The 17757-nt window shown below is 39.5% G+C and overlaps 2 protein-coding genes across 2 annotated transcripts; one reads left to right on the forward strand and one right to left on the reverse strand.

Moving 5' to 3' along the window:
- Window positions 1–1462: 1462 nt before the first annotated feature.
- Window positions 1463–3676, reverse strand: tmem208 (transmembrane protein 208). Its single transcript, XM_086025733.1, has 6 exons — window positions 3501–3676; window positions 2975–3070; window positions 2771–2830; window positions 2549–2685; window positions 2181–2265; window positions 1463–2052 (listed from the first exon to the last, which is right to left on the reverse strand). Exons 1-6 carry the CDS (start codon window positions 3504–3506, stop codon window positions 1915–1917), a joined length of 522 nt encoding a protein of 173 aa, XP_085881859.1. The 5' UTR covers window positions 3507–3676; the 3' UTR covers window positions 1463–1914.
- A 1427-nt stretch (window positions 3677–5103) lies between these two features.
- Window positions 5104–15324, forward strand: slc39a1 (solute carrier family 39 member 1). The gene is made up of 4 exons (XM_086025610.1): window positions 5104–5379; window positions 7531–7661; window positions 9557–9865; window positions 13992–15324. The coding sequence occupies exons 1-4, from the start codon at window positions 5265–5267 to the stop codon at window positions 14343–14345; spliced, it is 909 nt and encodes a 302-aa protein (XP_085881736.1). The 5' UTR covers window positions 5104–5264; the 3' UTR covers window positions 14346–15324.
- Window positions 15325–17757: the final 2433 nt, after the last annotated feature.

Below are 17757 nucleotides of genomic sequence, written 5' to 3' on the forward strand. Positions count from 1 at the left end.
ACTGGTGCCAGCAGAACCGCCTCCAGATCAATGCTGGGAAATCCAAAGAGCTGGTGGTGGATTTCTGCAGGCGCCTGCACTCTCCACCTGCACCAGTGAATATCCGGGGAACAGATGTTGAGAGAGTCTCAACTTACAAGTACCTGGGTGTTCATCTGAACAATAAACTGGACTGGAGCGACAACACAGATGGGGTCAGAGCAGACTCTTCCTACTCAGGAGCCTGAGATCCTTTAGGGGCCTGGGGACACTCCTCAGGAACTTTTATGACTCGGTGGTTGCATCGGTCATTTTCCAGGGAGTGGTCTCCTGGGTAGGTGGCGTCTCGGCCCGGGACAAGAAGCGGCTGGACAAACTGGTCAAGAGAGCCGGCTCTGTCCTGAGCTGCTCCCTGGACTCGGTGGACTCAGTGGGGGACAGTAGGATGATGGCTAAGCTGTCATCAATGCTGGACAACCCGGACCACCCCCTCCAGGGCACTCTAACAGCACTCCACAGCTCCTTCAGCGATAGACTGTCACACCCTCGCTGTGCAAAGGTGAGATTCCACCGCTCCTTCTTGCCTGCTGCTGTCAGACTGTTTAACAAGAATATTGGCTAGTCTCTACAAATTGGTGGGCATTAGTGCAAAAGTCCGGCACCTGGTCTTATATTGTGCAATACTCAACATACCCCACTACTGTATTTTTATCCAAAGCTGTACTTTGTATTTCACTGCAGCACTGTTACTTATTTTTCCTCTGTACTATGTACATGCTATAGGAGCGTCTCCTCATACTGTATATGCAGATGTATGTAAGTGTGTGTATATACATGGTTATAAGTGTACATACATAGATACTGCGTATATTTACATACTTTTGTTTCCGTTATGCCGCCGTCTCTGTGTGACCTATATCTTTGCTGCTGTAGCACTGAAAATGTCCCCATTGTGGAATCAATGAAGACCTTCTTCTTCAACTAGTAGGCCTGCATAGACCATATTCTTGAAGAAAAAAATGTTTGGGTTGACCTCTCCTTTAAACTCAAAATATGGACAGTGTAAAAATAGCTATGAGCCTTGGTGTATGAATAGTTAGTACTTACTACTTACTTTGTAGTATAATTTAAAGTGATGAGTAAATGAGAAGCTGAAACAAAATAGAATACTATGGCTGTCAGTGATGGAATTTTTTTCTTTTATACTATGATCTATCGTTCCGGTAACTTGGATTGATGCTTGAACTTCACCAGCTAAGCGAGAGGCAGGTACACCCTGGACTGAAAACACGCACAGACAAACAACCACTCACAGCTATGAACAATATTTTGAGTCTTCTCAACTTGAAGGTTTTTGGAAAATAAGAGGAAGCCGGAGTGCCCTGAAAAAGGCCACACACATAGATGCAGGACAAAGACAAGACTTGAACCCTGACACATTGGAACTATGGGGCTGATGTGCCACTTAAAAAAAAAGCATGACTATTGTGACATTTTTATTTTCATTAAAAAGAAAAATCATCCCTGCAGCACAATATGATTTTGAACTCAAGTTTCATCTGTATGGGTAGCATGTTTGACTCATTCACTGCCATTGACAAATGTATTTGTCTTTTTACAGTCCAGACATTGAATCCCAGGATTTTTTTTTTCAAACGTAAAACAGGGTCTGAAAATGTCTGGCAGTGAATGAGTTAAGTGCAGCACATCATCAAAATGTGCAGGTGCCACCAGGCCACTGACACCTTTACATGAGGTCAAAGCAGGTGTCACTTAAGGAGTTAACTCGATTGCATGCAGGAAGAAAACAAACATGGAAATAACATGATGACAAGATCAGATTGGTGTTTAACATCAAAACGTCTTCCATGTAATAATTTAGGATTACAATAGATCCTGTGTATAAAAAAATACTGCTTTGCTTGCTCTGCAGCATCAGAATCTCTTCATCTGTCGACGATCTTGTCTTCTCTGCCTTTTCTCGTTCACTTCCTCCGGTGCTGATGGGCTCTCAGCGGAAAACCAGGGGCCCAGAATGTTCACCCAAAGTAGGTGAGCGGCACGAGCCGGCGCCTAGCAAACAGCACACCGTTATGTCCATTTAAAAGAAGGGATTTAATAAATGTGCATGGGTTGAGAGCAAAAATGAGAGTGAAAAAAAAATATTTATCTGAAGCAATTCTTAGTACATAGACTCTTACCAGCAGCCATAGATACCAAAAATATGAAGAGATGCAGCTGAGGACTTGGACGAACACTGTGAGCAGGATGACATCCTTCAGATGCCTGGTCAACAACAAAAAAACATTTTTGATTGTCAATGATAAACTAAAATAATATTTTTTATACTTGTGTGACAATTTAAAATGTAGTAAACATGAATCACCTTTGCTGTGTGCTGTCATGTCAACACAAGTGTTTTGTTTTTACATCTTCATCTTATTAACAGTGGATGACTTATTTTATTAATGTTATGTAGAATAGAATGTTAACATGTTACGTAAGACATTGCCCTGGCAGTTCACAAAAGTTTTATGATGAGACAGTTTAATGTGGTGTGATCACTTACTCTGCCATTCCCTGCTCCATGTTTAAGTCTATGCCTCCATCAAGGAGACTCCCGTCGTCAGCAATCACTGGTTTGGCCATTGTGGACATGGAGCGGTAACTCCCAACATACACAGCTAGCGCAAATCCTAGTAACAGCTGTATGAAGACGGAAACATAAACAAATTCACTTAAGAGAATAGTTTGTCCACAAATCCACCCAGCACTTGAATATGATACTCACCCATGTCCAAAAAGTAGATGAACTGTAGAAGATCAAAAGATTTACAGCAACATATATGGCCTGTGCAAGATTATTATTATTTACAGTTATAGATGGAAGTTACACAACAGACAAATAAAACGGCTTGAAAAAGCTCATCCTGGCATTTATTACTAATGGACATCTTCCCACTTAATGGCACACAAATACAAGATTCATGCTTACATTAGCTCCCAGAATGACTCTTGTATAGAACCTGAGAGTTGACTCGTTCTCCTCGAAAATCTGCTTCTTTCCCTTAGTACCAACTTTGCCTTTGGGCTGCAACAAGGGGGGGCGGGGGGGGGTGTCAATATAGGTTTCATTAATAACTTCATATAAGCATTTAATGTCATTAAATGAAATCACCAGTTTTAAGTGAAATCAATTTTGCACTTGACGTTTACTATGTTTAATTTAATTTATGTAGGGCTTTGCAGCAATTGTAGAGATATTGCAAACAACATCGTTCTCATTTTCTATAGAATATCAAGTTTAGGTACACTGTAATGTAACATTTTATTCCTTGACAAGAATTGTTTAAATTATATTACCTACAATTGTGAATATTATTTGTGGATTAAATTCCAAAGTAAATTAATAAAAAATGATTTGTGATATTTCACCCCATGCTCCAAATGTGCACAGCTAAATCTACAGTCAGACAGTTGAGTCGGTGAAAAAGAAAACATGCATGCGTGTGAAACCTCACCGCCATTAGCTCTCAGAGAAATACTTGTGGTCGTTTCTACTATGTCCTTTATAACACCTTGTCCTCGAACCCACCTTCGCTACGTTTATGTTACCGCATCGAAAACTTGGAGACAAAATCGCTTCGGTGTTAAGTCTTGTAACACATCAGCGTTCGATGCATCTGAGAGGAGCATTTCCGGCGCCTGAAATAGACGTCATTCCGGTCTGTGATACCTGAAATTTGGTGCTAGTGTGCTCTCTGGTGGCCGTTTTACAATTGTTGTATTTTACAGTAGCGCCAACGGGAACTTTTAAAAGTAACTTTAATTTTAATTTGACGCATTATACATTATTACAAACCTACGTGTGTTTTAAAAGTATTTCCACCACTTTACAAATTTGGTAAATTGACATACACAGGTGACGTATTAACCACGGAAACGTACGTCGAAATCACCGCCAAATTGAATGTGGCATTGTGGGTCTATCCGAGAAGATGCCTTGTGTATGTACTATAGCGGTCAAAGGCCCACATTCACCACGAAGAGTAAAAAATATACACGAATAACGATTAAATTACATTGCTTTAGAAATTTGGTTCTCTTGGCTGTGCTTCATATTTTTTTTTAGGGGGGGGGGGGTCCTACAATGACTTCGCAGGGAAAAGAAATCCAATAAATTGCACGAGTGAGACGCAGAGGCGGTAGCGAGTAGCTTCATCTCACTCCCTCACTTAACAGTGACAGCTCAAAGCCTTTTCTGTCTTTCTAATGTTCTCAGACACTTTTAATATGCACTCATATTTTATTACCATAGCAAGGCTGGTGTATTTAATATTTCTGTGTAACAGAGTTTAGTTTTGCCGATATTTAGATAGCATAAACCGCACATAAGAGACAAGATGTAATAATTTAAAGCAATCATACATATGGGTTCACCGTCATAATGGCCCTCCAAGGCAGGGGTGGGCAATTCCGATCCTTGAGGGCCGGTATACTGGATGTTTTATGTCTCCCTGTTCCAACACACTTGATTCAAATGACCAGGATCGTTACCCATCTTGTGCAGAGCTTGCTGATAAGCAGACCATTTAAATCAGGTGTGTTGGAGCAGGGAGACATATAAAACATCCATGATAACACCCCTCGAGGACCGGAATTTCCCACCCCTGATCCATGGGAACCATAACGACGATGTGACCCATGACAAAAATAAGTTTGACACCCCTGCTGTATATGCTAACTAACCAGTAACCACATGCAGGAGTAAACATTTCTAAACAACAGCTTAAAAGTTACTCATGCTGCATTTGGTACCTATCTATCTTTTCCAATGCTTTTAGTGTTTGTGTGCGTGCGTGCGTGCGTGCGTGCGTGCGTACGTGAGCGCGTGTCTGTGCGCGCGCGCGTGTGAGAGAGCGTTCGTACCGGTAAATGCGAGGCTTTAACTTTGTGCATGATGTTTGTAAAAATGTGCTTATAAAATATAAGCTTCGCTCTATTTACTTAAAGGTAGTCTTACCACATCCAAAATGGCGGATGAGTGGACGTATCTCAGCTCGGGGTCAAAGGGCTCAATGCGATATCAATGAACCGTGTACCTATCTGTATTTTGTGAGTGTTCTCTATCAGCTGTATTTTGACCTTTGGCGGCCACCGTAGAAGTAGCGAGTACCCACAGCCCGACTGTGTTTGTGTTGTTGAACAAGCCTTATGTAGGGTCACAATTAACTTCATACTAGGTCCGGTAGGCAGCGAGCCTCTGTCCGACACGTACAAACATTATGGAGTTTTTGCTTCAAGTAAAAATAGGCGCTCTCGTCGGTTTGCTGCTACTAACTCTTTTATTCGGTTTCATCCCCGCACGAGTCACATGGTTCAGAAACACAAACGGGACAGGTAAGTGCCTTCATATAGTTAGTCATTAAACGGCGTCTTAATCTTTTGCTTTTAAATAGAGAATTATACTTGACTGAATTAAAGGGAAACAAGCGCTTAATAACTGTTTTTGAAAGGCAGACTCTAATGAACTGGGCGGGATTGCATGAATGATTTTTGCTCAGTGAAGGGTCATGTGTTCACGTCAGATTAATCGTTAGTGATCAACTGTGAATTATTTAGCATACACGTGCTGTCATTTTGACGAGATTACGCCTAACACGATGATTAACAGCAAGGAATATACAACTATAAAACTCATTTTTACCTAATTGCAATATTGAATGTAATGCAATGATAGTGAATAAAAATTTACTGCGTATTTTCCCTAAGGCATACTAAAAGGTCCACACATATACATAATGCAACGCAAGGTGGTCACTGGTTATCATAGTGAATTTGTCCAAAAGTGGAACTAGAGCCACTTCCACACTTAAAGTCTAGAATCCAGATTTTTCAATCTAGACTTTTAGTGTCGAAGTGAAAATATTACTTCTCTATCAGCATTGGGAACTTTCTGTAAAGTCATCTAGTATCAGATCCCTGGACCTTTTCTTATTCTGATAAAGCACATATTTACCATCAGTTATTCTAGTGAGGAAGTCATTTTAAAATAGAACTGGGTATCGATTCAGAATTCCAAAATCGATTCGATTCATAAGGGCCCGATTGAATATGATTCATGATTCACTTCGATTTTAGATTCAGTTAAGGATTTCATGCGGTAACAATTTTACTTTCATATGGAAGACATTTTCAGGAGAACCAGTGCTGCAAAATAGTAGAAACATCTTGATCTAACTTGGTGGATCAGAAAAAAATAAATATTTACATTAAGAATTGAACATGTATGTATTGAATATGTCCTGATCAAAACAAGAATAATTTAATCATTTCCAACCACAGAACAGTCTGTGTAAAAAAAAAAAAAAAAAAAAAAAAAAACGGTGTCAAAAGCACTCATGACGTAAAATGATCTGGAACACTCATAGCGGTATTCCAAATCCAAAGCTAATGACACTTAAACTCATCTAGGTTCAAAGAGATGGGTACACTTAATTATCAATAGGACTTACAAGAGCAGTGTCGGAAGTTAAACAGTATTGCCTTCACAACACAATGTTGCAAACAACAAAATATATGCAAAGGAAACTTAAATAGAACTCTTCTATGAAGAGCTAAAAAACTGAAAAACCAGTGTTGTATAAATGTGTGTGTGCACTGCTCTGCCACTAACAAGGTAGTTTTTTTTTGTGTTCTTATCTGCGTCAATAAGAAGAATAAATTTGAAGTTTGGCAGTTTGAAGATGCCATGGCTGGCCACGCCACAGTCGTGTCCTGTCCGCTGTCTCTGTCCTGAGTTTTGGCTCGCCACTGAACCACTTAAGGTTCAGAATCCAAGATCAATTGTAATCCAAAGAAAAAAACAACCTACGCGGTGTAGAAAATATATAATAAATTCATCTATTATGTGCGTCATATATCCTCAAATCAAATTTCTACTATTACTCACAGTATCTTTCTATTACTTAATGTACAGTACAACCATCACAGGCAATATAATATATAAATCGTTACAAAATGATTTGGTAGACCTACACAAAATTGTAGTTTAGCATTTCACATTCTGTAGTTTAATAATTGAAATAAATCACTTTCAATGAACTGTCAACATTTTTAGATTTTATTTAAAACAAACGAATGAACTAACATCAATAATAGCACTTTAGTTTATCTACCTTCACAATTGCCATCCAACAAAATACCTAACAATTACGGTATGTGCTAACGTAGCGGTTAGCCACCCGCTATTATTGTTAGCGTCTAATTGCCAATTATACTGTAACAAGCAAGCGACTCATCAGATACTGATATGTGAGTTAATCACTGTTTTATATGATTTTGACGAGAGATTGCTTCGTTTGATCATGATGCTGAACAGACGTTTCTAATTGTCCTTGACCATGTCCACCACCTTGTGGCAGAATGCGGTATTACCTCTAAATAGCACACACAGGTCTTTGAAAAAAATACGATTCTGGGATCTATTTAAATGCGTGACCATGTGCAACTTCAGAATTGACATGTTTCTTTACATCTTTGCATTTACAGAGACTCATCGCACAGTTTTGAGTCTGATAAGCTGCTTTGCCGGTGGAGTCTTCCTGGCAGCATGTTTGCTGGATATCATCCCAGATTACCTGGCAGACATCAATGCTGTTTTGGAATCCAACATGATTGAGGTAAATCCATCTGGTGAGGCGAATCTTCTGTATTGTGATCAGTTAAAAAAATTATATATTTGAGGGAGATTGGACCGTATGCTGTAAAAATAATGTGGTTGCGCATAACATTATTCTCATAGCAGAATTATTTATTTCGTATTACCAATAAAATGCATAGAAGATGTTAAATTAGTCGAGTAATTAAATAGACCATGCATATGGTATGAGTGTGATACAAAATGGGTACATTTTAACAGCAGTAATTTGCACAGGTGAGAATTTTACAAAATGTTGCCGTTATTTGTCATTATTTGTTATTCGTCATCGTTCAGCGCTCTGGGTACCCGTCCGTCATTCGTCAGTCCATCATTTTTTCAAGCCAAACCAACCTGTAGTCGTCGATTTTTCAGTCTGTCGGCCAGGTAGCTTGTCAGATATTATTATAATAATAATTATTATTAGCAGCGTAGTCCGTCAGAAATCCGTTGGGCCGTCAATCGGTCCGTTTCACCTGCGCTTATTTGCCTATTGAGCTGGTGGCTGCCTACAACTTTTTTAACCCCTAAAATGACAAAAAGTTTTAATTTAAAGTTTAAAATGTCTTATCTTAACAGTTATAACAGAATACAGTTCCGCATTGTGGCCAAGGTAATAAAATCCAATCCAATGAGCACACTTTAACTACTGTTTATAAATACTACACTGCTTCGTGCTTCTTCTTCTTTTTCTGCTTCTTCTTCTACTATTCTTTCTTCTTCTTGGTTCACGGAGGGATTATGGCTGTTTGGTGCATACTGCCACCTACTGTACAGGAAGTCACAAAGCGTTTCCATAGATAGTCAATGGAAGCAACCAGGCTGGCGATGAAACACACGAGACAGTCTTTCATTTAGAGCTTTCAATTAAACAATCAAGATTTAACAGAAAACCACAACCATAAAGGTTTATATGTACATAAATACACATGCATAAACTATTAGACTCAAACAAATGTAGATTTGTCATTGTCATCGCAAGTGAAGTGACGTCTTCTGGGTCCGCCTCCTTAGCCAGTTACAGCCAGCCATCACACTACCCGCAAAGATCCTACTCTCACAATGCAGTCCTAGTAATTAATATATGAGTGGGGCGTGTTTCTGTCAGTCGTCAGTAGGGATAGACCGATTATAGGCCGGGCCGATTATCGGTGCCGATATTTGCCGTTTTGACGAATATTGGCATCGGCCTTTTTTTAAAAATCTGAAGGCCGATAATAAATCTATTTAAAACTGTGTTGAAATTAAAACAAAGACATGTGAAAGTTTAACATTTGTCAATGTGAAATTTTTGGAGAACTTCATTTACTGTAGAAAACTACATGGAGCTAGCTCCCTGAACCTTTTGTTCGAATTTTATAATAAAGATGTACATTGTCAAAAGATTATTGTAAGAATAATTTAAGAAATCAACATTATGCAAATTTGAAAAATGGTTCAATAAACATATGCTTAAAGATGTTTCAACAAAGTTAAGAGTTTTCTTTTTTTTTTTGTATTTTGATGCCAACATTTTCCTTTTTACTAAAACATAATTTTGGCTCCTAATATCGGTTATCGGCCTCCTTGACTACTAATAATCGTTATCGATATCGGCCCTGAAAAAGAACATATCGGTCCATATAGCGTCCGTCAATAATGGCCTGTAAAGTCCGTCGGGACTTGACCCGGTTAGTGATGATTACATCGACGGACGAAAACCCTCTTTCGTCCGTGCTTCGTCCGTCTTTTTTTTTTTTTTTTTTTTTTTTTTTTTTTTTGAGTTTCGCATCCATCGTCTAACGTCAGCAAAACGGGCGTCGATCAGTCTGACAGAATACCCACCTCTGGTAATTTATGATATACCTGTGATTAATCTCATTTGTTTGTGTCACATAGACCAGCTTCCCCCTTCCTGAGTTCATCATGGCTGCCGGCTTCTTCATGGTCCTCATATTGGAGAGGATCGTTCTGAACTGTCGTGAGATGAGTGGGACTGTGGATGAGAGGGCCCCACTTATACAGGACAACAGGAATGGCCACGCCCACGGCTCCACCGTGAGTCCAGATCTGGAGAGCAGCGGCCACCACGTCCATGTCGACTTTCAGGCCCACTCGCCTTTTCGCTCATTCATGCTCTTCCTCTCGTTGTCGCTCCACTCAGTTTTCGAGGGGCTCGCTATCGGCCTGCAGGACACTGATTCAAAGGTAAGAAAAAAGGAACGTCATTATCCGACACTGGATTATCTCGACGTTACAGATAATGCTGAATATCGAGCAATGCTTTCTCAATGTTCCACTTTTGCAGGATCTTGACTCACACTTATACTGTCCATTGTACTGTACAGTAGCGATAGACCGATATGCTTTTTTCACTGCCGATGCCGATTATTAGTAGTCAAGGAGGCAGATGACCGATATTTGGAGCCGATATTCATTTTTAGTGAAAAGGAAAATATTGGCATCAAAATCTAATGGAAAATAACTTTGTTGTAATATCTTTAAGCATGTTTATTGAACAATGTTTCAGGTTTGCATAATGGCAATTTAAAAAATATATATTATTATAAGATATTTTTGACAGTATACATCTCTGTTGTAAAATTCTAACAAAAAGTTCAGGGAGCACCCAGGATTGTCAGCATGTCTTAAAAAGGATAAAGTAAAACCGACACAATAGCTCCATGTAGTTTTCTACAGTAAATGAAAATTTCAAAATGACAGAAATGTTAAACTTTCACGTATTTGTTTTGATTTCCACAGTTTTAAATTGATTTATTTACATACAGCAGAGTTTTAAAAAAGGCAGATGCCGATATTTGTCAAAAAGCCAAATGTCGTGCTGATAATCGGCCCGGCCGATAATTGGTCTATCCCTACTGTACAGTTCATTAGGAGTGCCATTGCTGTATTACAATTTATAGTCGTACTCATAACAAAGACATTAATATAGTCACAGTAGGGATAGACCGATATGCTTTTTTCAGGACCGATACCGATTATTAGTAGTCAAGGCGGCCAATAACCCATATTTGAAGCCGATATTTATTTGTAGAAAAAAGGGGTAAAATGGTGTCAAATTTATAAAAAATAAAAACTCCAACACTTGACTTAGTTTAAATGCCTTTAAGCCCATGTTTATTAAGCAACTTTAGTGATTTACAAGATGTTAAAGCTTTTCTAGATCTTAAAAAAGACAACTTTGTTTTAAGTCTAACAAAAAAGTGAAGGGAGCTCCCAGGCTCAGCTGCATGTCTAACAAACATCTCCTTACAGTAAATAGTTTTCTAAAAATCTACCATAACTGAAATGTTTATCTTTCACACATCTTTGTTTTAAGTTCAAAAACATAAAAGTGCATCCTCAACGCAGCTTCTAGCCAGAAAAATTAAGCATGTTTCCAAGACCGGCAGTACTTTGCCGTCAATTTTTGCACCATGTACAGCACCTGGAGCGGTGGTTGTTTTAAAGTGCTCTTAGCTTTTCATGACGTGGCTTCCACTCAGACACACTGGCGCTCACTCACGTCTTACTTTTATCACCATTTCCCGATTATTGTCAGCAACTTCTCTCAGGAGCCGTGTCATTCACAAAGCAAATAAACTGTTGTGACATTGGGGGAGTGGTTAGCTTGAGCCGCAAGGCACCTTACTGTGGCGAGCAGAACTGCCGCTTGTGTTTATATGACATAGTAATTGCTCATAGTAATTGTACAAGTGAGTTATAGCAGACTGACATTTACTAAAATTTCGGCGAAGTCTATCGCATTACCTTCTCGCTCGCCGACTCCCGCCGTGTATGTGCCTGGCAGCTTTACGCTGATTGGCTGTTACGCACTGCCCAATCAGATGGTGCTTTGGGCGTGCCAATCTGCCCGTGCAGGGCCAGTAGTGCAGCAAACAGAGAGAGAGAAGCACGCTGCAGCAAGCACGAATAAAACAGTTTTTCATTTATCGGCCTTAAAATGAAAAAAAAAAAGGCAGATGCCGATAATCGCCAAATATCGGGCCCGACAATCGGCCCGGTCGATAATCGGTCCATCTCTAATTGACAGTATGCAAATTTGATACAGCTGCCGTGTCTCATAAATTGGGGCTAGTGAGTACATATACAGTTTACATTCAAAAGGGAAGTCAAGCTTCTGGTCGGAAGCTTTGACAAGAAAGGAATCTTGTGGTCATAAGACTTAAACCTTGCCATGTGATCATGGGACCCTCAGTGCAGCCTCAACATTCTTTGGGCGTCAGTGCTTTTTGCCGACAGGCTTCATTGAAGGTGTCATATGCTCATAAGCAGAAATACATGTTTAGGGGAGATGGCTTGTCTGTGTTCTTCACATTTTAAAACACTTCCAAGGTGTCATAATAACTGGTCTGTGACCTGCCCACGGATGATGCATTTTAGCACACTCCTTTGCTTGTCTTGCTGATATCAGCGCATTTTGAGGGGAAAGCCATGTTTCACGCAAATGGGCGACTGCATAACACTATACTCCTGGGTAGGGACTTTTTTTTTCATACCAATACCAGTACAAGTCCTCAACTCTTGATTAATCACTGATACTGATACAAAGTAAGCGATACTACGATTACTTTTGAAAAAAAAAAAAAACTATGACAAATCATTTTAAAGAACTACATTATGTTTATTTCTGACAAAATGGAGAACAGTCATTCTGTGATAGAGAATTAAAGTCCAAAATGTAACACTAACAACGGTCTGAGTTCAGGGTTCATTTTAATGAATAAACAAAAGTGGCAAATAAAGCAACTCCCTGACTTTTACTGCTTGTTCAAAATCAATTGAATGCAAAATAATACAGGTTCAACTATTAATTGTGAAGAATAACACGATGAAGAAAGTAGGGCTGGTCGATAGGGCTGAAAGTTGTATCAAACTATTTCATATCAGCTTGTATTGATAAATTCTGTTTTTTTTTTTTTTTTAAACCTATTCAAATAAATATATATTACATGGATTAAATCGGACACTTATCATTTATTTTCCCCGAGCCACGCAGACCCGCAACATAAGGATGAAAGAGCCCCCCAAATCCTGTATTTCTACCTCCTACCGAATCGCTTCACTGCAGAAATGCCCCGACACGCTGCGCCACATTTACTTCTGCAAACACGTCGTCGTGAGTGACGTCATCTCTTCTTCTGCGCAGGCGGGTCACTTTCGGGATGCACACACACATACACACCAAAGAGAGCGACGTCGCCATTTAGAAATTAATTTAATATGGGACGCTGACATAAAAAAAATAGTAGTCTTTTTTTGCTAAAGACGTGCTGCATAAAAACGAAAGTGACTTCCCAGCCCTGATTTGCAGAGGCGGCATTTTCGCAAAGGTTCAGGAGCAGAAGTCCCATTAACCAGGTCAAATAAAGTGTCAGGCAGTTATTCTGCAAACATTTATTTTCATTGTTCCGTGAAATAGTGCTCTTTTTTTTTTCCATTGTATTTTTAAATTAAGCAGAGCCCAGAATGTGTGGGGAAAAACAAAAAAAAGCAAGCACCCGTAAATACAATAGGCGCCTTTGCACATGTGGAAGCAGCACTACATACACTACACTGCAGGGGCGGAGCCAGAACGTGGCTAAGGGGGTGGGCCTGGAAAAATCAGGGTGGGCCCGAATATTTCTCTCACTGAGCACAATTCTCCTGTCCTGACACATCGTATATTCAAATAAAATGACAAATAAACTGAATGATATGAAATTCAGGTCTCGCTTCGACAATCACAATTATGCCATTCTTAATATTCAGTCAAATAAAAAACACAACGAAACACAATTTAAAAAATAATTTCATAATTTATTAAAAATTTAAAAGTATATATTTTTTCATGAATCTGACTGGGTGGGCAGTCTGTCAATCTGGGTGGGCCTGTGCCCACACCCACACCCACACCCAACCATGGCTCCGCCCCTGCTACACTGTGTGCACGTGGCACATAGACACATCACCAAACACAACCGCCGTGACAACAACGTCACTGCTGCTTATTAGAAGCGTAAACTATTTGGGGTCATTTGTTCATTTCGCGTCACCATGATGATGTCACTTCTAAAGATTAGATGCAAATGTATTAAACCTAAATGTTAAATACAAATGAACTGTTCTTGGGTAGTGATTCTTTTGTATACGACTCGAGGGATTGTGCGTACCATTTGTGGTATCACTGTTGGGTTTTTTTTTTAAGTAGGGTTTTCTTTTTTATCTTGATGACTATGATAATAAATATGGGCTTCTTTCGTTTTAAGTGACGGAGGGTGGGAAAAACACGATCAGTTGAAATCAATGAAAATCAAATATTTCACCCACCCAGGTGTTGGAAATCTGCATCGCCATACTGGTCCACAAGAGCATCATCGTGTTCAGCCTGTCAGTGAAGCTGGTCCAGAGCGCAATTCGTCCGGCGTGGGTGGCCGCTTACGTCGGCGCCTTCGCCGTCATGTCGCCTCTGGGCATCGCCATCGGCATCAGCGTGATTGAGGCCCAGCTGGCGGCCGGAGCGCTCATCCAGCCCGTCCTGGAGGGCCTGGCGGCGGGGACCTTCATCTACATCACCTTCCTCGAGATCCTCCCACATGAGCTCAACTCTCCCGGCAAGCAGCTGCTCAAGGTGCTCTTCATCCTGCTGGGCTTCGCCATCATGGCCTCGCTCACGTTTTTGGGCTGAGAGGACGAGACGTTGAAGCCGGCCTGGGTGCCCGTCAAGATTTTTGGCTTTGTGATTTGATTCATCGTCTCTTCCAAGTGTGCATATGACATTTTTCACCGCTGCAGGTCGCTGACTTTTCATATCCACCACTGGTGCATTTTAAGGGAACACATTAACAATGCTTGATGTTTTAGACCATTCAGTATGTGTTTTAAGATGTTTCAGGAGTGATTTTTAAATATACACTAAGTTATTTTAGTTAGTTAGCAGTTTTATGTGAACAGGGCCTGTTTAATCATCAAGTAAGTCAAGAGTAAACAGAGTGTATCCAAACTGTCGCGTATCACAGGCAAACATTTTGAACCTGACTGAAGAAATCACTGGAGACGGGTGTTTGTTTTATCCAATCATGTCAAATTATTATTAACTAGCGTGCGTTTGTTTCCGTTTGCTTCAAATGAGAAGTTTGTTCCTCTACAAGTGCCTCCGCGTTTGCATTCTTACTGTACGCCATTTTAGAGGAATTATTTTTCTTTCCCTTTTTTTGTCTTTGCTTCTCGTAGGCTATCACTGACCTCATGACATTTGATTTGCACAGATTTTTTTTTTATTACAGTGCCTTTAGCCCATTTGTGGTCTTAGTAGTATTTTGTTGCTCAGATTTATGTGAGCTTGCGTAAATGCACACACTCTTCCTGATGCCTTAAATATTGTAAGCCAAAAAACAAAACACGAGAGAAAACATGGGATTTTTTTTTTTTTTTGCACTTTTTTTTTCAATAAAGCATCAGTGAGCATCGAAGGAAGACTCATGTACGAAACTAAATTGAACACATTTATGTTCATATTGATTGAACTGTCATTTAATATCAATATATGATTTTTACCATTGTATGACAGGAAACAATGAGAACGTACAATCTGATCAATCGTTTATTGTAATTTGTAGAACAATTTTCTGCTTTGTAAGATCAAATAAATTGTGACAAAGATGGATTATTGTTTGGCTTTTGTGATAGGAAATGTTCTATTTGGCGTTCAACCAAAGAGCATTCTTTGTGTGTTAAGTTCAACTCATTTTGCAATTGAGGAGCTATAATTTTCCATCAACTGGCTGTTTGTTCCCTCACCCTGTGACTCGTGACCAAGAACTGTGCCTGTCTAAGATTGTGAAATACAACAAATACATCGTGCTGTAGCCTCCAGTAAGTTCCCTATCCAGCCTTAAAGTCCTATTGCCTATCATAACTGACGTGAAATGTTATACAGTACACTATGGTTTAAAGGGAAAAATCAACCCAAACATATTTTTTTCAGGAATATATTCCCAGCAGGCCCACTAGTTGAAACAGGGCATTCTGATTAATATTGTGTTTGTGGTATATGAGTTAAGCAGCAAAATCCACCCATTTTTAGCCATCTCTGGGGCGGCCATTTTGTCACTTCTGTCGACTGAAAATGACATCACAACTACTCAGGTAACGACCAATCACAGCTCAGCTTCAGAAAACAGGTCAGCCGTGATTAGTCGTTACCTGAGCCCGAGTAGTTGTGATGTCATTTTCAGTCGACAGAAGTGACAAAATGGCCGCCCCCGGCGATTGCTAAACACAAGTGGATTAACTCTTATTCCACAAATGCTTTATCTATCAGAATGCCTTGTTTCATCTAGTGGGCTTGCACAGAACATATTCTTGAAAAAAATATGTTTGGGTTGACTTCCGCTTTAAAGGCCGTTTATAGTAGCTGTTTATTTTTATAGTAATATCAATGGATAAATGTTTGTAACGATATTAGTCATTGTGTCTTCACTTTGACATCACTTGATATCCAATCAGAGAAAAATGTTGGTTACTATAATGTAATTGTGCATGTAAAATAAAAAAAAAACGTTTATCGTGAATGAAATCAATGTAACGACAAATGCGTGATCGTTGATGACCACAATGTACCGCCATTTTGTGGAGGTTCTAATTTACTACCATGCCTATGGATAAAAGCACAATTACAGTGTTATTTGGTTGGCAACGTTTATAAAATATAGTTACAAACATATGTCGAATATTAAATGTGTTTTTAATGCTGCATGTAAAAAAAGTCTAGTTTTACGGACACTGGCTGGTATGTTCTCTATCTGTCCATTCCAATCTTGTTATGTTGCCAGAGGCATGGTATTGAACCACACACTCTTAACGTATTGTTTCTTTTCGGTATGTGTGTGCGTGTGTGTAGGCGTGTGTGTGTTGTGTATACGTGTACTGGATACATATACACACAAACACACACATATATGTATATATATATATATTCTTGAATATATATATACACACACACGGGGAGATCATGTAAACTCCACACAGGAAGGCCGGAGCCGGAATCGAACACACGACTGGCCTGCCACCAGTCCAGACCTGACTTCCATTGCATATTTGTGGCCACATTATGAAGCGCAAAACAACAGGGATGCAGACTGTTGAGCAACTTAAGTTGTACATCAAGCAAGAATGGGAAAGAATCGCACCTTCAAAGCTTTAACAATTTGTGTCCACCAGTTCCCAAATGCTTAAGAAAAGGTGATGTAATACAGTGGTAAACTGTCCCAGCATTTTTGGAACGTTTTGCAGGCATCAAATTCAAAATCTGTGAATATTTGAAAAATAACTTGTATAACATGAAATAGGATTTTCAAGATTAAATAGCTTGTCTTTGCAGTGTATTCAATTGAATATAATAGTATGAAAAGCATTTGAAAATCATTGTATTCTGTTTTTTTTTTACATTCACGCAACATCCCAAATTTATTGGAACTGGGGTTTGTATACTCATCATGAAGACTTTGTAACAGCCCGCAAAAGGACATAACCTCAATACTCTTGCCTGATGTTCTAAAGGCAATGTTAACCCATTTTTCTTTTGCGGGGAAAAGGGGCTCATTCATTAGGATCTGCTGATGAGACGGTCTGTTGATGAACAATAGCACAGAGTACAGTAAGTCGGCCAGCACAGAGGCCTCAGTGTGTGTAGAGGAGCCAGTGAAGCATCAAGCTCCGGTGCGAGATGGTGGACTCTTCAAACACCTCATTAAGCTGCTCTCTCACATCTCAGGGCAGTCACGTTGTTTCCATGAAAGCAACACTCAACATGCCTGGAACACCACGGAACCATTTTGCCTCTAACTAATGTGTACGTACATGAAAGCATGTAAAAAAGCTTCCAAATGTTCGAAATTAGTGGACTGATGATCACTGATCTATTTCTATCACATTAAACGATTTTCTGCTGAAAGATGGACACAAGACAATTACGTAAGTTTATTGCAAGCATTTACATACAATGACCTATTTTTTATTTTTTTTTCACATGGAGTGCTCTCCGTTTTGAAATGAATTGTTGTGATCAATTTTGAAATAGTTAAATAGCCATAGTTGAT

This window comes from Filicampus tigris, chromosome 3, assembly GCF_054856515.1.
Source record: "Filicampus tigris isolate MCC_2025a chromosome 3, RoL_Ftig_1.0, whole genome shotgun sequence".
In the NCBI taxonomy this organism is placed as follows: Eukaryota; Metazoa; Chordata; class Actinopteri; order Syngnathiformes; family Syngnathidae; genus Filicampus; species Filicampus tigris.

Bases quoted from the DNA above. Each gene is read 5' to 3' on its own strand.
- tmem208 (XM_086025733.1), bottom strand. The intron at 2,266-2,548 runs GTAAGTGATCAC...GTTGTTGACCAG, and splicing joins ATGGAGCAGGGAATGGCAGA to GCATCTGAAGGATGTCATCC. The intron at 2,053-2,180 runs GTAAGAGTCTAT...GCTGTTTGCTAG, and splicing joins TTTGGTATCTATGGCTGCTG to GCGCCGGCTCGTGCCGCTCA.
- slc39a1 (XM_086025610.1), top strand. From the start codon at position 5,265: ATGGAGTTTTTGCTTCAAGTAAAAATAGGCGCTCTCGTCGGTTTGCTG. The intron at 5,380-7,530 runs GTAAGTGCCTTC...TTGCATTTACAG, and splicing joins CAGAAACACAAACGGGACAG to AGACTCATCGCACAGTTTTG. The intron at 9,866-13,991 runs GTAAGAAAAAAG...TCACCCACCCAG, and splicing joins TGCAGGACACTGATTCAAAG to GTGTTGGAAATCTGCATCGC.